This window comes from Haliotis asinina, chromosome 5 (assembly GCF_037392515.1).
Source record: "Haliotis asinina isolate JCU_RB_2024 chromosome 5, JCU_Hal_asi_v2, whole genome shotgun sequence".
NCBI classification, from domain to species: domain Eukaryota; kingdom Metazoa; phylum Mollusca; class Gastropoda; order Lepetellida; family Haliotidae; genus Haliotis; species Haliotis asinina.
Window position 1 is genome coordinate 48381068 of NC_090284.1, and position 23135 is coordinate 48404202.

The window sequence follows — 23135 nt, forward strand, 5'->3', positions numbered from 1 at the left end:
CTACAGCCTGTAATTCTAAATGACAAAAAAAACAATTATTGATAATACAAGCATTGATTCATGTCATTGTCAGGTGATGGAACTAAAGTCAATACCATGTTGAACCTGTTGTACAACAGTTGACTGATGTAGGACAAAGAAAAAAGACCAAAGAGATTTAAGAAAAATGTTTATTGTGGATGATATATGACAAAAAATGTGCAAAATATCTGAGCAATGCAATGATAGAATACAAAACAATCAAAATCTACTCAACTACATCATATAAACAAGTATAAAATGTCATTTTTTCTAAACTTATAGACAACTATATTTCTTGTAGAGTAACAATGAGTTCCCATGAGACTTAAAGCAATGAATTCTCAACAAGGCAGATATCTCTGTGTATACACAAGTTGATGATGTTGCTATATTTAAAGGGTTTAATATTTGCACATACACACATCAGTAATAACTATCAGAGAGTAAGATTCATCTTGAACTACTGGGACAATAAATTTTGCAAGTTGGTTTCTCCATCTGATCTCACAAAATTCAACTCAAGAGTGGTTGCTTCAGGAAATTTGTTGAAACTGAAGAAGCAACAATTAGCTGTTATTAACACCACACCAGTAAATACTAAAGTCTGGACAAGAGAAGGAACTTCAAACGAAATGTTCACACCCCACAACATTACAAGTTGATGAATAACTGATTGAAGAAACACTTAAGATAAAACTTTTACAAACGATATCTAAATTTGTTTGCACACATCAAATACAAAGATTATTGCTGTTTATGAAACCACAATGTCTTATTAGGTAGGACACTCAATTTTACACTGTGGTCTTTTGCCATTTTACAAAGTAAAGCATATGCTGCAATCAGTTATGCGATTGACTAGTCAACAGTGGTCGATAGCATGAGCACCTTATGAGGATGTCTTTAAATGCCTGGGTTTGTATTCTGTAAACATAACTAGTCCATGAGAGCATAAGCAAAATATATCAGTTTTGGAGTGATTAATTTTCATTGTGGTTAATTTTGTAATAATAGTACAACTGGTAACATGATGGAATATTCAAAGGAGATCTGGACATGAAAATACATATACATCAAAAACAAGAGTGGAAATAAAACAGGAAACATGTCAGAAAATCAAGTAGATGGCCTGATCACAGGATTCATTGCTTTGATGTACCTGGAAAGAAGATCCATGCCTACATCGAGACAGCAGGAAATGGACATCACAGAAGCTGGACTCCTTGTGCAGCCTACTGCCTGGTACATGATAGGAAAACTATGGCCAGAAGCAAGTCATCTTGAGGTGCTCAGACCCAGATATACCTGGGTACATGACAAATCTGGATTAAATGTATGTAAAAATTCCAAATCTGGAATAAATTCATACTATAGTTAACACTACTATCCCGACTTTGTCAATGTAGCCATATTTTCGCTGAATACAGAGGAAGAGGTTTCAGTGCTAGGTCTCACATTGTTGTATTGAATAAAAGTTGTCATATAATGCCGAAATACCACATATTCATGAAAATAAGTAATTTGAAAAATCCACAAGACTAAGCAATGCAAAAACCTTTAGGGAACTCAATTTACAATGTATACCTCAAATTATCTATCAAAGCACTTTTCAATTAGGCAAACATAGGTTGACAATGAAAGTATGTGAACAAAGTTTGAAAGATAATGTAGTTCACAAGTCGACATCTGATAAATACTACAGCAAGATGTTGATGGAGGTACCTGCATAAACCACTCTAAATTCATATAACAACATAGTTTAAGGCATTCATATCTAAACATCATCATCAATGAGCTTCACACATTCTCACTGAGTCACTTCCATCAAATGTCAATGATTGTTATGCCACGTCTCAACAGATGTCACACAATATATCACTTTCACTCAACATGTGATTCAATATATACCACAGGAAGTTCATAACAGCTTCCTAAAAGACAACTATGATTCATATCTGATATAATACTGAATTATTTTCAATGAAAAACAGAATAAGCATTTAATATTGTAAGGATAAATTCAAATGCATTATTCCTTTAGAATGTTGTTCGAACTTTCACAAAGCAAATACAGGGAACATGATTCCTTGTAAACATTAAAAAGCCAAATAATATCAATGCTGTCATCATGTGAGTACTAAATATTTTAAGATGCTTTTGTATACACTTGAAGATGATTTTAAAAAAATATACATGCAATACCTCATGCTGCATAGTTTTTACATACTGATAATTTACCAGAAACCATATACCAGTATATAGTATGTGATTTTAGACAAGGATTTATTGATTTAGTGTATCATTACATCTACCTTATCTGAGCAACGCATTTACCATTGTCTAAGAAAATCTGTGAACAGATTAAATTTGATTTCTCATCAATATGGTCCATGATATGGTTCAAAAGCCATACCAACTGATTTCACAGAACTACAGACAAAATGAATACCAGAGTTAACAGAATACATATATCATTGTTGACTATGATAGCTCCTCGCAAGATTTGTAATAAGGAGGACACAAATCTTCACTACCACTAATCATAAAATATGGACAAAAACAACTTAATTGTGAAATACAAACTATTGGACACTTGTTTCTTGTTTCTAGTATGACACACACATTCATGTTTATTTATTCTAGAGTTCGCAGAAACCAGCTCCCTCTCTGATTGTCTGAAAGGATGACCACACATGGCTGTGTGTTTGAATGGTTGATATCATAGAGATGTGACTTCTCAAAATGGAGACCACTGTCCTTCACTTTTGTCACAAATACCTGGCTACCCTGAAATACACTGAAGGTCAGTGACAAGTGTCACTATTCACCTCTAGGATTCTCATCCTGCCCCTGCCTTCCCATCAGCTAGGGAAGATGGCCAGTGTTCCTGATGACATTCAGGCTTCCTACTCACCCACACCAACATCCTCCCCAGCTGATTAGGGCTACAACCTACCCACACCCTCCCCAGCAGACTATAGCCACAGTTGGTGTATCTGGTCACATCCAGGCTTCCCATCCCGCCCATACTCCAGCCGATTATAGCCACAGTGGGTGTCTCTGATCACATCCAGTAGATATAGAAACTGTGGATACCTCTGATCACATCCAGCAGAGATTATAGCCACTGTTGGGGTCTCTGATCACATCCAGGCTTCCCATCCTGCCCATACTCCAGCCGATTATAGCCACAGTGGGTGTCTCTGATCACATCCAGTAGATACAGCAACTGTGGATACCTCTGGTCACATCCAGCAGAGATTACAGCCACTGTTGGGGTCTCTGATCACATCCAGGCTTCCCATCCCGCCCATACTCTCCCCAGTAGATTTGGGTCAGTGGCCTGGTCTATGAGAGCAGCCACCTGTTGTTCTACAGAAAGACCCATCCTTGGCAGCTGAGCACGGGCATGGTCCTTCTTGTTGCCAAGGACAACCTCTTCCATGCTCTTGATGGCAATGTTCCGAGAGTGACCAAGTCGCAGCTCTTCTCTGTAATCAAAGATAATACATGAAGTGCACATTAAGGAGTGACTGAACTAACCTAACCAACTCTACCATATTTTCCAAGCTTTATCATGAAAGTGAATGCTGAAAGATGCTACAGCACACTGACAGCATCATAAAACAATATCCCCTTTCACAATAAATCTGGTAGTGAAGTTTTTCAGCACAAGACATTTTCAAACAGAACACCATCATCTTCAGAGAATTTTGTTATATTTCCCCTTTCTCTGGAACTAATTATAGAAACTTCTTTCAGAAAGATGCTGCTGATGATGATTTTGTTGTATTTGCAGAGAAATATCAGCTTAATTATTTAATTCTTTAATAACTGTAACGATGGTGAATATTAATATCAATACAAGATGGCACTGGTAGTAATGCCTTAATTGTTGTATGTGTGGTTTGAATATTACTCAGATGTAACACATGACAGGAGGTGTTGCTGGATAAATGGTAAAAAGATTACATTGTTAAAAATATTTCAACACATATAATTTGTAGCTCTCTTTGATCCATTTCCTTTTCTTTTTCACCAAATAAATGCAACATCACTTTGCATATCCACAAACTGTAATATTTCATTACAATTAAAGTAATGAGCCAACATGACTTTGTGGACAAAGCCGCAATCATAGAATTTTAAATTTGTTGGTCAGTAATGACATTGTTGACAGAATTCTCCATGACCCTATATATATGCACAGCAGTTTCAGTGTTTTGAATTCATAAAAAAACGTTCCAACAACCTGAATTTTTTTCATACATCAAAACCAGGAAACCATCAGGCCAGATGAATTTTATTTTTTTTTAACATTAGATATTTTTTTTTTAGTGTGGAAAACTGTTATTGTTTTTTTGTTGTTCTTAAAAAATACAACTGGGCATCGACAAAAAAAGAAATCAAGTTGGTCTAGCCTCAGGACCTATTTTCATAAAAGCTTTAATTAGAATGTTAGGGATCCATAGCATGGGAGTGTGTGTGATGACAGATTTCCTTGCTCACAGCTAACACTGCTGAAACTCTCAGACATGCAATTTTCATGTTCAAACAATTGAATAAATCTTACTGATCCAAACATCAATATCATCTGCATGCCGTGCAGTTCAAATTTGATATGGATAAAATCTTCCATCTGGCAAACACGTCCTTTGGATGGTTCCTGTAGGTTAATCCGCAGCCATGAACACATATATGTACTAGGGCTGTAATGATGCATCAAACTATTGATGGAATGCAATTTTTTAGTCTCTGATAACAATAATTTGATGGTAGAAATGAAAAACTACTGATCCATTGATAGTATGTGTGGCTAACAATAATTTAGCAATTGATTACTGTCACATCAATTTGTAATGTTCTCTCACGAACATTTCCGTGGATAACAAAGCTACCACTTTTGATCACTTTTATTTAGTTATCCCCCCTGCACTGAGTTTAGTTTTAATTATTTACTTGATCTGGGTTTCAATTTTATTATCTGTTATTAACACAGACAGAAACTAGTTAAACTTTTTTTATAATTTCATATAAACTATGCATTCATTTGAAAAAATGACTTGAAATGACACATTTCATGGAGAAACATAAAACTATTGCAATAGTATTGCAATAGTTGGTTGCAATAGACTATTACTATTGCAATAGTTGTTTTCTACTGAATAGTCACTCCTAATATGTAAATCCACCATCATCACAAGCCCAATCCATAAGCCTACATTCAAATTCCTATTCATAAACATTTTTCGAATAATGAATTTCCTCGACTACATATCAGTTCTGGTTTGCTTTCACCGTAACAACTTTCCTATGCCTCAAACACTGTACAACATACGTTGAACATCCACAACAACCACTGAACCCAGGATTTACATTACGGTGATTGTAGTCCATTGATTGTACATAGAATATCGGCGAAACAGCTGCGGTGTAACTGATATTGATTTTAGGAATGACTTCTAAATAGAACTCTGGTTGTCTGAGCCAGCATGAGAACAGATGGGGGAAATACAATAGCTTTACTCTTCACTTAATGATTAATAAACAGCACCTAACAATCTGTAGCTCTTCTGGATAGTTCTTGTTTGTTTTAAATTTCATGTGAAAGTGTGCAGTTATTTCAAATATTTGTCATCTGATTTTGGCAGGAGATAGTTAATCAGTGTTGCAAGATGTTGCCAGTTATGCTGTCTAGAGGTAGCTGTGAACTAGAACATAAATATTGCTGAAATGATGGTGTATTTGAGTGTCTACTTACAGTTTATGGGAAAACAGAAAAAAAACAGAAGAAAAACGGGTCTGAAGAATGGATGAAGGACAATCTGAGATCCCAAAATACATTTGGTACAGTCAGTAGTCAAACTTGACGAAAGCAAGTTCTTTAAATATTGTATCTGCCACTTCATGAAAACCTGAAGGAGAATGTATACATCCATTTTGTCCACCATGTCTAAATACATTTTACATTTCCCTGTGGGAATCACAATCACCAACCATGTGGCTGGATTAATACAATATGTTGGTGATGATTACACAAAGCCATTTAGTAAGTGGTCAAATGTAACATATATTAAAAATAGTGCTAAGTAAACTCAATGAAACTTCCAAGAAGTCAAATGATAAAATTGTCTAAGATAAAATAAACAAGGTACCATTAAATATACAATGGCATTTTTGAAAGTCTTCAAATGTAACCTATTACAAATGTAACCTATGTTACATGTATTGGGTTGTAACGATGCATCAAACTATTGATGGATTGCAACTGTTGAGTCTCCAATAGCAATTAATCCATGATAGAAACGAAAAACTATCAATGCATCGATACTATGTGTGACTATCGATCGTCTACTAATTGACTTTTTTCATTAAACATTGATTTTTAAAAATTTTTCATTGTTTGCAGCTTCACTGAGTTTATGTTTTAACTGTCTACTTTCAAGTTTTACTAAAAGAGAGTGGACCCGTGAAGGTCTGGTAGAATATGTTTTCAACAAAACACGCTTGCCATTAAAGGTGACTATGCTTGTCATAAGAGGTGACTAATGGGATCGGGTGGTCAGGCTCGCTGACTTGGTTGACACATGTCATCGCTTCCCAACTGTGCAGATCGATGCTCATGGTGTCGATCACTGGATTGTCTGGTTCAGACTCAATTATTTAGACCACCACCATATAGCTGGAACACTGCTGAGCGCAGCATAAAACTAAACTTACTCACTCACTAAAAGAGAGTGAAAATATACATATATTTGTTAAATGACTTCAAATAAGACAATTCAAGGAGGAAAAAAACAGTTATAATAGTACTGCAATAGTTGGTCACAATAGATATCACTACCGCAATAGTATGTTGCAACTGACTATAGCTATAGCAATACTTGTTTTCCTCTCAGTGGTTGCCCCTAGTTACATACCTCATGGACTGGAACATACACTATCCTAATGTTGATTGTTGACTACAGCCATGAACAGAAGAGCTTCATGAAACAGAATGTGTTGGATAACAAAACAATGCAGTAAACAACTGACTTACCTGGTAATGTAGCATGGGTTGTCGCCCCTTAATTTCTGCTGAGCAAACCGAATCTTCTGCTTTGGGTACCATGCTGCATCTATATCAGCATCTACACATGGACAAGAACTAATGTCAAAGCAGTTGTTTCACTTGGAACACTAATAAAAACCTAATTTCAAACATTCGTTTATGCACCAGATTGAACTTTCCTTCAAATGGAATATTATATGAATTTCAAGGAGGAGTTGGTCCTTAGAGAGTGATATTTAGTCTAGTTGACTAGACTGTGTTGTCATTATGTCCTTATGGAAATATGCTCATGCCTTCGACCACTGGCTTCCCTAGCTTTTAGCCTGTCTGAAATAGCAGAAACATTACTGGCATTCCAGCTCTAGTTTAATGGTGATAAATCATACCCTCAGTTTTCATTCCTGCCTGATCTTGTTTCTCTGCAAATTGCTGAAACCAACAGGAAAACAGCGAATGAGTGAGTAATGGTTTTATTATGCTATCAGCTACTAACAGAGTCTTCAGGGTGAGAACCCCCAAATCCCCTCAAAATCCCAGCACTTCTACCATGCTAGCAGTGAGTGAGGGGGACACTTGAAATGGGCTTCACTCATTGTACGGTACCCATGTGATGAAAGGACACTAACTATTAGGCTAAAAGTCAGATCTTCTAGTTTCTGATTAATTTACAAAGTGACAGCAGTGAAGAAGCAAGCTAAATAATAAATATCTGTTATGTCTATGTGAAAATGCACAATCTCACCATCCAGTCCACTGATGGCTCCTTGACGAAGACATCCATAGTGCTGAGGAGGAGGTCGTAGTCGTTGCGGAGGGCACGGAGGACATGGACCATGGTGTTTTCCAGCAGACCCTTCACCTGTAGAGGAAGCATGACGTTCACAATCTGCCGGGTCAGTCGGAATGGCATCAGCTCAGGCACAGGCAGGAACTACAACACAACAAAATAACTAATAACAACTCATGAATTCAACACAAACAGCAACAAAGAGAAAGCCTATATGTGTGAAAAGCAAATGACACACAAAAAATGAGACCCTATAAATTACGATCCCCACCTGAGTAGCTGAGCCAAATGCATGTCCAAAGTCAATCCCAACCATGTGACCAGTCTTGAGGTTGACCATGAAGTTGGAAAGATGCCGGTCACCGATGCCGAGGATGTACTGACAGATGCTGATGACGGCATGGGACGTCGCCAGTCCACATCTCAGGACATGGAATGCTTCAGGCGAGGTGCTCATCTGATGGAATGCACGTCTGAACACGAGGATGAACATAGGACATGTTGTTAGGCAGACAAAGACATAAGCACAAGGCAGTACAGTGGAAGCTGTCTTACTCGGACCCTAAGTAATTCGGTTTCCTATATAATTCGAACCGAATTGTTGGTCCCGGCAGAAGTTAACCAAGTTATCATTACATATATCCTAACTAATTTGGACTTTATGTAACTTGGATTTCGGACTGAAATCTCCGCCCTTCAAGGTAATTTACTATGAAAACATTGCTAATTAATTTGGACTAGCGGGATTGCCTGAGGCGAAAGTGCTTTATAGTTAGCCGAATACCGACTTCAAACGAATTATCAGGTGTGATGATAACCAATTAAGAAAAGGAATTAACAAAGAAGTTCAGCAAGCTGACACAGCTCACTCAGTGTCATTTTGATGGTATGCAATTTCATTATAAAAAGACGATACTCCAGTAATTTCTCATCAAATGCCTGAAACAATGATATGTTGTATTTGTTGATTTCTGTGGAAAAGATTGAATCACATGAGCTCCCATACAAGGGCATTACCCCGCGAAATAGCGAGTAACATGAAAACATGGTACGTCACTTCTAGCACTCGTGCTTACTGACAAGACACAAAATGTGTATTGCATTGGAAACCACTGGACGACAGGGCATTCTAACAATAAATCATTTATAAAAGATGAGGTGATATTTATTGACGGAATTACAGTTTTGATAATCTACTGATATGCAATAATGTCCATGATCATCTAAGGTAAAAGTACCGTGCATGCATCTCTCCTGGTCAAGGGAGCTAACTCTTGACTTTCACCAGTCCAATTCGGACTCCTCATAATTCCGACACAAAAGACGGTCCCAGTCGAGTCCGAATTTGACAACTTCCACTGTATTTGAGACAAACTTGGAGACTCTACAATGTATATCTTACAGGTATATCACCTTTAGCAATTTGGTTGTTGAGCTTGGGTAAAAATATATCCCATCTCCTAATTCTCTGTGCAAAAAGCAATCTACAACTCTGAATTATCTTAAAGAAGAAAGGAGGGTGATTTTGTATGGATCATCCTACTGGAGAACTTATTCATTCATCTATAAATCCTGAAGCATATGTGACACAAACCTGGAGAGATCCCACGGTACTTTGCTCTCCTTCATTCTGAACTCTCGCTCTGTCTCCGTCTTGTTGTACTTGATATACACATGAGAATACATATTAGCTACACCCTTCTTTGGATCAAAAAACTTTCCAGTCCAGCGCTGGTGGACTTTAATTGGTCCATGGCTGAAACAAAGAAATGAGTGAAGAATGATTCCAACCAATGGTCTAGAAATTGGGTTGGTACAAACAACTGACTGACGGTATTTCACTAATGACTCATATGAATAGGAATGACTTACTCTGAGTTAATAAATTTCTTCTCCTCATCCGTGAGAGCATCCAGCAAAAAGTCCTTCAGAGGACATGTGTTGTTCATCCACTCAATGAGCCCCACCCTGTTACACAGTACAGAGAATGAGGGAGTGAATGAACGTATGTATGTCTTATGTACCAAGAAAGAAAACTAGAACACATCAAACCAGCATTTCAAACAAACATAATCCTTTAGTACACACTGTCTGTATAACTTCATGATGAAGGTATTAGCGTAACATGTTGAAAAGAACGACAGTATGGTTTTGCCCATCTTAGCAATTTTCCAGCAACATCAGGGTTGGGGTACACCTGAAATAGTTGCATCGAAAGATTGAACCATGTCTCCAAACTCTTACAAAATACGTTACGAGTCTTAGTGAATGCAAGATACTTGTAAACATAATTTCTGATTTGAAACCTTAAAACTCCATGCAGCATGAGCAACATAACAAACAACATGTGGTAATAAGCCATTAGATAGAATTATGACAAACCTTGGTGTCATAGGAATGACCTGGTACGTCTTGAGCTTCAGTTTTCGCTGTCTACAGGCTGGGTCCTTGGCCATCACTTTGTTCATGATAACAAACAGCTGCTCTATTCTCTGGTCCTGACGGAGATCTTCCCCTCCCTTCACCAAATAATGATAGTCCTTCTCATCATTACCTCGGATCGTGATCCTCTTTGGTTTCCGAATTGAAGACATCACCAAAACCTGTACACATGTTAAGGGTGTCTTTAACTTGTGTTTTATGTTGCTTTAAGCAATATCCCACACCATTACAGAGTAGGACACCAGAAACAGGTTTCACATGGTACCCATATGGGGAATCGAAATGGAGAATCCTTTTTCCTCATGTTCAGAGACCAGGAGGCAAACTTAACACATAGCAAGTGTAAATACCTGCATCCCAAACCAACATCAAATTGTGAGATGAATTGGGATTAATGAAGACCAGGTGTGGAAGGCGAAGGCCAACGCAGGGCCAAGCAACAGCAATTTATGACCTGCTCTCCGTCGGACCCTGAACAGATGAGACAGGTAGCGGCAATGTTAGCCATGCTATTTTGACCACCCGATGGTTGGAAGTAGCTTCTGTTGGACAATAGACAGTGTAGCAGCAGTGGTTTTATGACCTGCTCTCCGTTGGACCCTGAACAGATGAGACAGGTAGTGGCAATGTTAGCCTTGCTATTTTGACCACCCGATGGTTGGAAGTAGCTTCTATTGGACAATAGACAGCCTAGCAGCAGCAGTGAGTAGAAAAATGAGCGGGAGATCGATCTTGCGTCTGCCCCGAACCTTGCCACCTGACGTCATTTTAATGCAATCTAATTGTACAACAAAGTTTGTAAACCATTAAGGATGAAATCTGTGTAGTAAGATTAGGTTTCTGTAAAATAGAGAGATAGGGTTAAAGACATTTTTATGGTATTAGAAATTTTAAGATGTGAAGTGTGAATTAAGTTATACAAATAGAAGTGGTTGAATATAACGGTTTGGCAAACATGGGAAGGGTGGGAGGGCAAACTCGGAAAAAGGGGTAAACTGCTAACAAGTGATCGATAAAATGATGGTTATTTAAAATGGCGGAGGAACAAAAGAAAGTGGCGAGATGTCAATATTGTGATGACGTAACCAATTGTGTGATGACCTAATGTAAGTGGATGTGATGACCGCACAGCTTATGTGTTGGTAAACATGAGGACATGTTCGGTTATGAGGAACTTGTTGTGTTTGTGTAAAGAACCGACTTACAATTTTGAGAGGAATGAGACTAATTGGATTAACAGTAGAAGGTTAGGAAATGCATGGAGCGTACATTACGACATTTAGCCAAATAATGCTAAATGGAATTATAGGAGTAAATGTAGTCAACTGTACTCACTCGCTCATCAAATCCAGCCACTTTGACATGGTACTCTGGCAGAGGTTTGGACAGTCCATCATACTGACCTGCCACACAGAGAAAATTTCACTTATGCATTAGGGGTGAGATAGCAACTCCAACAGAAGTCTAAGGATGACACAGTGTGACTGAAGTCCCAACAGCCCCTTCCTTGCCAGAAGTTTCACATTTCAGGCACTAGCAATGAAATGTCGTTTTCGATCAACTACTGATGTAAACGTCAAGGGGACAACCTCAAAATCCCAACATGTGATCCCCTCCATGTTAGCAACTGCACTGAAACCCATACAAAATAAGTATTTGCCACTGATATGGTGATATCCCCTCCTGCTAAAGAATAACGAAATATTTATAACATTTTTTCTTCATATTTTTGGGCCATATACAAGATGCCTGAAATAACTGTTGTCCACATAATCACAATGCCTGCTGTTGACATTAATGAAGACACTGGGTGCAATATTTTATGAGATATCGCGTTTACATAAGTGGGTCAAAGTGGTCAATGAGCAGAAGGTCAAAGTATTGTGATGACCTTGAAGATTAAGGTCAAGGCCACCCAAATCTATTTGTGTCTGCATAACTGCCCAATGCAGGTTGTCACCAAATTTGAAGACATTGGGTACAATAGTTGATGAAATAAAAGTGGGAAGTACGTATGGACACTGCTGAATACATAGTCCCCTACCGCAACAAGCTGGGATATGAAGGAAATCTTTAGTGTAGACAAAGAGAAACACTCAGCAGGTCAATATCCTCAGACAAGTAAAGATACTCAGAAGAAGTATGTTTTAAGGTTTGGATAGTTGTGGGGTCTTTTTGTGAACGGTTCTAAGACAGATGACGCTGACCAGTGTCTGCAGGTTATTATGATCCTCCTGTTTCACAAGCTGAAAACTACTTGACCTGCAGGAAGTAGGGAATACTTATTGTTTGGCTACTATCCATCCATCTATTCATCCATGAATATAACCATCCATCCTACAATGCATGCATCCTTTTGTTCATTGATCCATCCATCCTTCAATGCATCCATTTGTCCACCATCTATCCAGGAAACCAACCATCCATCAATGCATGAACTCATTCATCCACCATTTGATAGGAATATTTTGCAATCCTCAAAAACATTATCAACCATATTTCACAGTGAACACTACCATCTTTGTTAACAAACTTTTTAGAAAATTGCTCCTCACCTGGGATCTCGAGGTCCCGGCTTTCTCTGTTTGGGTTGAAGTCTGACATCCACTGGCAGTACAGTCGTAGAGTAGTAGGGGGTATCAGCATAGCACCACGCCCTTCTTTCAACTTTTCAAACTCTTCATTAAATACTTTCACAACTTTCCCAAATTCCTGTAACAAGAGATACATGAAGTCGAAAAACTAGACATTTGTGAACATAGATGCTGAACAGTCAGTCAAATAGAACACTCACCTTATAGCTCATGCTAACTAGTTTAATTCCTCCCTTCCCAAAGCGAGACTCCATGTTGTTTTTGAATTTCTGGAAAATAAAACACAAGTAAAACACAATAAAATATCAAATTTCTAGGAAATTCATGGGAAATATTTATTCTGTTACATCTATTGAATTCTGCATACTGCTCAATGCTAAGTGGCAGCAAAATTGTAGAACATGTATCCTTCAAGTTTCTGGCCTAGAAGTAGAACATCCAAACACAAAACACTCAATATGACCCCTTCAAAATGTGTTAATCACACATGTAACTAAAATAATTTAGAGAAGATCCAAAGGTAAACGTCACCAAACTGTTTCACATTTGTTTTAATGGTGACATTTGTCTTAACAAAAGGGGACACACATGAAAAGAGACTAGTGTGTCAGATAGCCCTATGCGAGGATTCTTAATTTAGGTCACAACACTGGCGGTAGAGTGAAATGTACTTCTTCAGCAAATAATGATTCACAGAGAAAATGACTTAATAGGAACTTTCTTGACATAATACTGCCATAACAACCCACCATGATAGATTTGTTTTCATCTTGATCACTAAAAAGTAATTTCAGAAATGCCACAATTTTCAGCTTGAAATATAACCGAACAAGAATCAGCAGTACATACATCTGCAAATTTTCTGCGATACTCCCCAAAGCCAACAGAGCTTGTGCTCGTCAGTATAGACAGCTGTGTTCCAGACGGTTCAATTGATGACCCTGAGGCCTTGTTTTCAATGAGACCTTCATACATCTCCTGGTACATATCCAGGATCTTCTCCTTGGTTTTCTTGCTGGACTGAAGCAGCTTGCTCATGTCTGTCGACCAGTCCTGTGACAGGGAAACATTGTACACTTGTTAATATTATGTCTGAGGCATGAGAGTGAGGCATCAGTTTTCAGAATAAGTTTCAGTTGGCTGAGACTTACCTTAAACAGCATTTCTGGTTGACCAAACTGGTTGAGAGCACTGATCAATTTTGACACCAGTGGAACTCTGTCTTCCGTCAGAAGAGAGGAAATCCTGGATGGGAATAATGAAAACATGGATAAACAATGTTGGAAATCACACTTTAATCCAAATGAATGAGTTGAATATAACACTGCTTTAAACAAGATTCAGTTACCCATATATCATGACATGTCAGCTTATAGGATCCAAACCTGAAGTTAAGAAGGTCGAAGACATGTACCACATGATACCTACAAACAGAAATGAAACTGGGCTCCTTTCACAAAGCAAGCTTTTACTAAGGTTAATATGAACTACCATTCTTTCACACCACACTAAGGTTACCTTAATGACTTAAGTCACTTTAGTGCTCAAAGAAAGGAGGCCTACATCAATATATAACCCTTACTGGAAAGTTGTTCTTAAAATGATCATAGCCAAATTTTACTGAACTAGCAACAAAATGAACGCAGGTCATATTCAACTGAACCATCCAGACTAATGATTCCGCAATATAAAGACAATAGTCTTTGCAAGTAAACATAGCATAATTAAAGCGATCACATAGAATACTTAAACTCTCACTTTTCCACTGCCTGTTTGTTCTTAGCATCCTGGGGGGTTTTCCCAAATGAAAACCCTTCACAGCTTATCCTGAAGGGGTAGATCACAGCCTGGCAAAAAGAAAGAGTAACTGTGCCATAGCAGCAGTTTTACAGGACATCTTCATGCATATACAAAACTCTAAGCTGTAACCGGCCAAATGTCATGAACACAGATTTACATGATGTGAAGGATGAGAGCAAACATCTCAAGCACGTTGTATGGGAGATGGTAGGTTGAGAAAATCATCAGCTGTATCATGTATCAGGTTAGCTTATATTTGTTTTTGTTTTCTTGTGTCTCAAAACATCATTTTATCTGTGACAGATTTGCTCTACTTTTAACAGGAGTAACACTATAAGTTGTTCACTGGTCACGAGGGGGCCATGGGCTCATGTACCCTCGAGGTCTGTTTATGTTCCACAAGTCCGCAGGTTGAGGGGAACATAAACAAACCTCGATTGTACATGAGCCCATGGCCCCCGAGGGACCAGTGAACAATATATTTATATTACCGTACACCTGAATTTTGAACTGTTTGAAGCACTTCTGTTGACTGCGAGGGGAATCACAATCACAAAACATCGGTAATTTCTGTGCTTGATGCCTGATTCAATGTTATTTGAGATAAGAAAGTACCACCATAAAGCACCAGAGGAGTTTGGAATTCCAAGCCATGTACAAAAGACATTCATGAGTGAGGTAAGATAAAATGTATAGTATACCCTGGTTATAATGTTCAGGAGAAAATATGGCATTATACACTGGGTGGACAGGTGGAGGCCGCATCTAATGTAAGGAGCCTTCAACGACTACATGATAATCCCAGTGTTTCAGGGTTGGAGGTGACTTGCTGTTGTACATGACAGAAGTGTATTGTCATATGTGTTATCCAATCTGAGATTACAAGTTTACTTAAAGCATCAATGAGTTTTGATAAATTAATGTAAGTCATGTCAATTAACCAGTTAAGGTATGTATGGTACATGCAGCTATTGAAATTGGCATTATAACCAGGGAGATATGACTGTTCCAAAAACCATTGGCAAGTAGCATTATATCCAATTTGGCATTATAACCATGGTATTATATTGGCAGGAAATCCATTCTGGCCAAAACATGGCATTATATCCAAGCTGGCATTATACACTGGGTGACATTATAACCAGGGCATTATATAGGCAAGATATCCATTCTGACCAAAACATGGCATTATTCACAGGGTGGCATGATAACCAGAGTATTATATAGGCAGGAAATGACTTCTGGCCAAATCATGGCACTATACACAGGGTGGCATTATAACTAGGGCATTATACAGGCAGGAAATCCATTCTGGCCAAAACATGGCATTATATTCAAGGTGGTATTATAACCAGTGCATTGTAGATGTACCTGTGGATAGTCTGTGGCCAGGCTGATAACGATGGGTTGTACAGCTGGTGCCTCCTTCTTGTCCAGCAGCGCCATCATCTGGGCCAGCCACAGGATGAACATCCAGTTCGGCACCTCCTGACTCTGTAATACATGGTATTCAATGCACAGTTATATGCCTCTCTACAACTCACCAACACCAGAAAACATTCACTGTTTTCAGGCTTGAATCAGTACGCACAGGTAGTTACAGTTTTAATTCTGCTACATTATAAGTTGTTCATTGGTGTGAAGGGTACTTGAGCTGAAATACCTAAACAAGGTACCTAAAGTTGTTTATTGGTCATGAAGGGTACTTGAGTACCCAAACACAAACACTGAGGGTACATCAATGCATGCATCAAATATTTTCTCAAACACCTCAATGTCAATTTTTATTTGTTTGACGCATGACTACAAATCTTTTTCATCGCTATATTATGAAGATAAGTAAAACAGATGTAGAGTTGTCTCTGATATGCATTTGCAAAACATTGGTGATTTCCGTACATCATACATGATTCAATGTTATTTGAGATTAAGAATTACAATCACGAAGTACCAAATGAGTTGACTTTCCCAGCAGGGTTCACAGAAATGTTACTCACTTGTGAGCAGGGTACATTGAAAATAATAGCTCAGCTAATCAGAAAACGACATTAATGTGTAAGCAAAGATAACAACCCTTAACGTGCACTAAATACACAAGTTTAGCCACTGTTTGTAGTACATTCTTGATCCTTTTAAAACAATGATTCAAAATTCAGAACTTGAGAAGAACAGCCTCACTTGTACCATGGTGATGGGTAGTCAGTTCTTTTCCCAGTCACAACTTGAGACCCAGATTCATGTGGACATGTGTCAGCCCTTAAAGTTTGGTGTTGGTGTCCTCTAACTGTAATTTTGCTGAATTCTATTTTACATCATAATCCCTCACCTCCAAAAACTATTTGCACATTTGTCAAAATTTCAAACCACAATACACAATAGGAATCCTGAATCAAAACCTGACTTAAATATTCAGGCCCTACTAAGTAATTGAAGGAATTACAGAAATTTGAAGGAATTGCATCTCAAATGCAAACAAGCACAGCCCACTCACAAAACAACTGCAGCAATATCGGTAGTTTAGTGGCTATACCATAAACACAATGCCCCTATTGAAAGCAATGTCAGTAATACTTGAAACATGCTCGACCATCTTCGGCAATTTCTTGGCTCCGTTCCGTGATTTGTCGGTTGCGTCCTATTTCCTGTTTATAATTATCCACCTTTGACCACCCGTGTTGAATGCATTTAGGCATAAGGTGTTGTATAAAGAAAACATAGTCACTGTAGAAGAGCGTCATAAGTCATGCCCATAGAGGTTGTATACGTCTGAACATCGGAAGCCTCCAGGGGCCTGACTTATGACACTCTTCTGCAGTGACAATTTTTTCCTAAAAAAAACAATCTGTAGCTCCAACAACACCTTACACACAAAAGCATTCAACAAGGGTGGTTAAAGGTGGATAATTATGAAAATGAAACAGTAGATACTAAAAACAAAACTGCACTGGGACGGGTGCTCCTTCCAGTGACACCATGTTTTGATGTGTGAGTTTCAGGACACGACCGACAAATCACAGAACAGAGCCGAGAAATCTCTGAAGATGGCCGAGCGTGTTTCAAGTGTTGCCGACATTGCTTCCGATAGGGGCGTTGTGTTTATGTTATTACCGCTTAACTACTGATATCGCTGCAAGTGTTTCGCGTGTGGACTGTGCTTGTTTACATTTGAGATGTCATTCCTTCAATTACTTTGGGGGGCCTCATATTGGGTTTGTCTTTCTGAGAACCCTAATGGTAACCAGACTCTTAAACCTCAGAAGCTAAACTACAGAATCTAAACTACAGAATCTAAACTACAGAAGTTAAACTTAAGAAGCTAAACTAGAGAAGCTAAACTATAGAAGTTAAACTACAGGCCCAAACTTACACTTCAATTTTAAAAGCTTATCTATCTACTTGAAACCTGCCCTCAACTCTCAAACATATTTCAGATGAAGACATGTATGTTAGATCGTTATTGCGCTACAAATTCAGCTTCCTACCTTTTCTCTGAATGTTGCCATGGTTTCCGGGTAGTACTCCACCAGCTGCATGAGCCGAGGGAACCTCTCCCTGGCCTCCACAGACCCTAGCTTCATGGCCTTCAGCATACAGACCACAACAGTATCTGAGAATGCCTTCACTACCGCGGAAGACAGATCACCATTCTCTGTGATAATAACACACACAAATAAGACAAGAAACAATCATTATCTGTGTATGGGTTTGAATGGACTTGTTTCTATATGATGTAATCCACAAAGATGTATTTTTTATGATAAAACTGATGTTTTATACTTATACTGACACTTGATTTGAACATACAGTATGAGTCAGGATAAGGAAAACTAAAATCACATTTACGTATATACAACACTATGTACTTACTTATTTAACTTCCATATTATTCATGAATACATTGGGCAGACTGCTTCACTGTTACTTACCATCTTCCAGATCCCTCAGTACTTTATCACAGTATTTAGCCATGGCCAGATATGCCTCATCACAGCCATACTTGGACTGACGGACCTCTCTCTCATTGTCAACACTCACTGATGTCTTGATCTCACGGTATCCCCGCTCGATTAACTTGTTCTTCATCTGTAGATATAACATGGTGTTAGACATTTCCAAAATAGATAAAACAGATGACTGGCATCATCTCTCATGAGCTTGCCTTCGAAACTCAGATGTTATAAATGTCTTTCCTGTACAAAACTCAGCATATTTTCTGCTGTTTCTTTCCTATACTTGCTAATTTGTTCATACACTAAAAGCCCACCTTTCTGTCATTCTAAAGGGAACAACAGTCGTGAATAATACATCAAACGACACAAATAATAATGAAACGTGCAATTTTTGTTTTAACATCCATTAAGAGCAGTGGGGTAGCCTAGTTCTTGAAGAATTTGCTCATCATGAAGAAGATCCTGGTTTGATTTACCACAAGGGTAACATCTGTGAAAAACATTTCTGGTGTCCCCTGCCATGATATTGCTGTAACACAGCTAAAGGCGACATAAAACCATACTCACTCACAGACTCAACAGGCATTGTGTATTTTCTGAGCATGTTAAACAATATACAGAAACACGGAAAAACATTGTGTAAGTTATTCAGAAAAACATTTTGTAAATTATTCCTTGAAAAGTATATTTCAGTATACATGTAATACTGTAGATTTCTGGCCCTAAACTTTTGGCCTATCCTTAACAATAAACCAAAGGTTTCTATGACTGCATAAACAGAACTTCATTCAGTGAGCCACGTCAGCCAGTGTACTCACCTCTTCTACAGAAAGTTTCTCTCCTCCAGAGTATTCAAAGAGTTTATCGCTGGTCTTCTGACTGAGGTCTTTCATGTCCCCAAGTGAGACAAGTCCCTCCCCCAGCAGCTGGAAGGCCTGACCAGTCAACACACAGTGGCGCCGCCCCAGGTCCGGCCTCTCCTTCAGTACATGACTACTGGAATACTTCCCTGAAAAAGTGGGTGTTTTATGTCTAATCATACAGGTATTGCTGGGGATCTGACAAAGACCCCCAGTTGGGGTTTTCTGTTCCATAAAATAATATGTAATCAGGGATTGGGAAAGGCAGGGGAATAAAAAATGTCCCATTATAATTTTGAAATTTACTACTTATGTAGGGGCAGTGGCCATTCTAAAGTCAGAAATTTGCTAATAATCCAGAAATGGCCCATTGTCAAAGTTCTGTGTCCCAATTGCTGTGTAATAGTTTTCTATTTTTATTTTTGTTGTAATTAGGCCTTGTGGTCTAAGGTGATGAAGTTTAATGCAATATTTTAGCAATATTCCATCATTATAATGGTGGGGGACACTAGAAATGGGCTTCACACACTGCATCTCTGTTTGGAATAGAACCCAGGTGTTAAGCATGATCAGCGAACACTCTAACCACTAGGCTACCCTACTGTCCCATCACATTAGTGACCCATCTGTCATAGTGTTCCTTCTTCCACCATTTTACTGACACACAATGAAGTTACATCAACCCAACCAATGTCCCACAACCCTGTTTAATTATGTACTTTACCACTGTCCCACTCCAGTGTTACCTTGACCTGCTTCAGTTAGTTCATTAGTACTACAGTGATAGAACACCTAATTACATTAATTTCACAATATGTCAGCGTTATGTGCAAGAGAAGTTGAAAGGTGATACTGGTCTCTGTGGTAGATATCCGGCATGCCCGAGTGACATAACTTAAAAGGTCACCTGTGCCGTTCCTCATAACCAGAAGAATGACTCATACCTAGTTGTTCGAGAGTGGTAAGTACATTGTTGAAGGTGTCATCAGTCCACTGATCGAGTGAGCTGGTAGACTTCCTGTGGTGTGTGCTGGAGTACAGGTGAGTCCACTCCACCAATAGTCTCTCATCACCACTACGCTTACATCGCTAAAGCAGAAATTATGAATAATGTTTTACATCAACATAAAGACATTCAAATACATATGTACCTGTAACTCAACTCTCACAATCTAAACTCTCAACTAGAATTGATGCAAACATGGAGAAAGAAGTCATTCAATATCCAGAGCATCACGGTAAAGTTGTACCACTTATCCTGCGAGACCTATTTAGAAACTTGTACCACCTACTCTGCGAGTCAGCTTCAGTGTCCGGAGAGTCAAGGTAAAGTTGTACCACCTACCCTGTGAGTCTCCATCAGAGTCCGGAGGGTCAAGGTAAAGTTGTACCACCTACCTTGTGAGTCTCCATCAGTGTCTGGAGAGTCAAGGTAAAGTTGTACCACCTACCCCATGAGTCTCCATCAGTGTCTGGAGAGTCAAGGTAAAGTTGTACCACCTACGTTGTGAGTCTCCTTCAGTGTCTGGAGAGTCAAGGCAAACTTGTACCACCAACCCTGTGAGTCTCCATCAGTGTCTGGAGAGTCAAGGCAAACTTGTACCACCTACCCCATGAGTCTCCACCAGTGTCCAAAAAGTCAAGGTAAACTTGTAGCACCTACCCCCTCAGTCTCCTTCAATAGCCACAGTGCCAGGATAAAGCTGTACCACTTACCTGTGAGTCACGCGTTAAGTTGTACGACCTACCCCATGAGTCTCCTTCAATATCCGGAGCGTCAGGGTGAAGTTGTTCTGATCCCGTGCACTCTCAGCCATTGCAAGCTTCAACCTCAGTTTGGTATCCTCAAACATGTCTTCCTCCATCATCTCCTCCAGTGATTCATTCTTCATCGTCTGCTGTGCCAGGCGGTTACAGATCAAGTCAAGGAAAACATTCCTAAAACAAAATACTCAAGTGAACTTTTACGAAGAAACTATGTAAGATACATTGATTCACAACTACTCTCAACACAGGAATAACAATATCTCATTTTCACATTTTAATTCTCCCCACTCAGAGTCAAAGTGAACTAATGTCACGACCAGTTGTTTGATATCCAGCATCAATCATTTTCTCAGGAGCTACTGGACCAATGATGCTGTGACTTCATGTGCTTGCTCCTGCCATTGTTGGCACCTAATTTGTTCAAGATGCTGAACACTGATTTGTAATATGGCAGCCATTTTGGGAAACCTATCCATGGCCATTAATCAGCCATATTATTAATAAAACAGAAAATGATTTGGTTCATGTGGAGTTACTGATGTGACTTGACACACATGTTCATTTTCACCTTTTTGTTTTCCTAGACATTCACTCTTTGGACTGAGTTTGGACTGAGTTTATCCTCTTAACGATATGTTATACTGATTGTTGGCTGACTTATTTTAAGACAACAACATATTGGCTTGTATTTAATAATCAGATTCATACAATAACATTAGAAAAGGTCAGGATGAGTTAAAAGTAGCTTGAAAGAGAATATGTTTAAAATAGAGCAGATTATAAGTTGTTCATTGGTCACAAGGGGAACATGAGTTGATGTAACTGCCATGACTGTTTATGTTCCCTGAGCCCATACAAATATCAAGGGTACATCAACCCATGGGCCTTGAGGGACCAGTAAACAATGTATTTATCTCACAGAACACCTCAATGTTAAATTTGAATTGTACAAACCTTTTCTAGCAATCGCTAGAATCTGCAGACTAGAAAATTAGATTTAAGGTTATCTCCCTTATAGTGATTTGTATTTGCAAAACATAGGTAATTTCCATACATCATGTGTGATTCAATGTTATTCAAGATAAAGAGACACTACCATGAAAAACCAGCATTCACAATGGGGTACATTGAACATAACAGGAGAGTGCTCAGCTCTATCAGAAAATGACATTTACCTGTGAGGTAAGATACACACCATCATTGAATCAAACACACTCAAAGCTACAGATCCAAGTTGTGGTTACCTGTTAGTGATGACATCATCCCAGGTGCCTGTGGAATCCAGTAGAAGATGAGGGGCTCGACTCTCCCACTGCTGGGCCAAGCGCCGGGCAGGACCAGTTGACGAGAAGTTACCTGGAAAGAATATGGCAGTTTTGAAAGGCATTGAGAAGTTGGATGAACATGAATGCATGACATGTTTTATGGACAACTTTTTTTATTCTTTATATGAGACAATTCTTGCTCCTTCATCAGGTAAAGTCATCACCACAGCCCGCCCCTACTCTTACCTTTGTCGTTACAAAACACTATTGTGATTACACAATGCTATTTAGAAAGTGGTCAGATGTAACATATGTTATATTTGGGATTAAATTTTCTTAGTAAAGAACAAATTCTAGTACTTTTTATGTTGAGTCCCATGCAGGATTTGAACCCACGTTTTCAGGCACCTAATCACCAGTGCACAAAGTCAGCTGCCTAATCCGCTCAGCCACCGAGACTTCCACAAAAATTAAAGTCAGACAACTGTTGTCTAGGCTGCAGGCTTTGTGTACCCTCTGATAAGTGTTAACTGGCACGAGTTCCACAGCCATAATTACAATCTCTTAGGAACTGGATATCAAAGGCAACAAAAAGCCC

At 38.7% G+C, this 23135-nt stretch overlaps 1 protein-coding gene across 1 annotated transcript in view; it reads right to left on the minus strand.

The window, feature by feature from the left end:
- Positions 1 to 1605: 1605 nt before the first annotated feature.
- The window catches only part of LOC137283893 (DNA-dependent protein kinase catalytic subunit-like), a 100589-nt gene continuing 79059 nt past the window's right edge, over positions 1606 to 23135 (minus strand). Inside the window, exons 75-95 of the mRNA XM_067815568.1 lie at positions 22517 to 22628; positions 21254 to 21443; positions 20450 to 20594; positions 19464 to 19654; positions 18622 to 18778; positions 18178 to 18344; positions 16067 to 16189; positions 14654 to 14742; positions 14047 to 14140; positions 13745 to 13948; positions 13096 to 13164; positions 12857 to 13013; positions 11637 to 11704; positions 10242 to 10462; positions 9732 to 9827; positions 9454 to 9615; positions 8131 to 8332; positions 7815 to 8003; positions 7459 to 7501; positions 7061 to 7151; positions 1606 to 3512 (exon numbers count right to left, since the gene is read on the minus strand). Of these exons, the coding sequence (XP_067671669.1) occupies positions 3308 to 3512; positions 7061 to 7151; positions 7459 to 7501; positions 7815 to 8003; positions 8131 to 8332; positions 9454 to 9615; positions 9732 to 9827; positions 10242 to 10462; positions 11637 to 11704; positions 12857 to 13013; positions 13096 to 13164; positions 13745 to 13948; positions 14047 to 14140; positions 14654 to 14742; positions 16067 to 16189; positions 18178 to 18344; positions 18622 to 18778; positions 19464 to 19654; positions 20450 to 20594; positions 21254 to 21443; positions 22517 to 22628 (2975 nt within the window). The 3' untranslated portion in view covers positions 1606 to 3307. The remainder of the gene's footprint in view (positions 3513 to 7060; positions 7152 to 7458; positions 7502 to 7814; positions 8004 to 8130; positions 8333 to 9453; positions 9616 to 9731; positions 9828 to 10241; positions 10463 to 11636; positions 11705 to 12856; positions 13014 to 13095; positions 13165 to 13744; positions 13949 to 14046; positions 14141 to 14653; positions 14743 to 16066; positions 16190 to 18177; positions 18345 to 18621; positions 18779 to 19463; positions 19655 to 20449; positions 20595 to 21253; positions 21444 to 22516; positions 22629 to 23135) is intronic.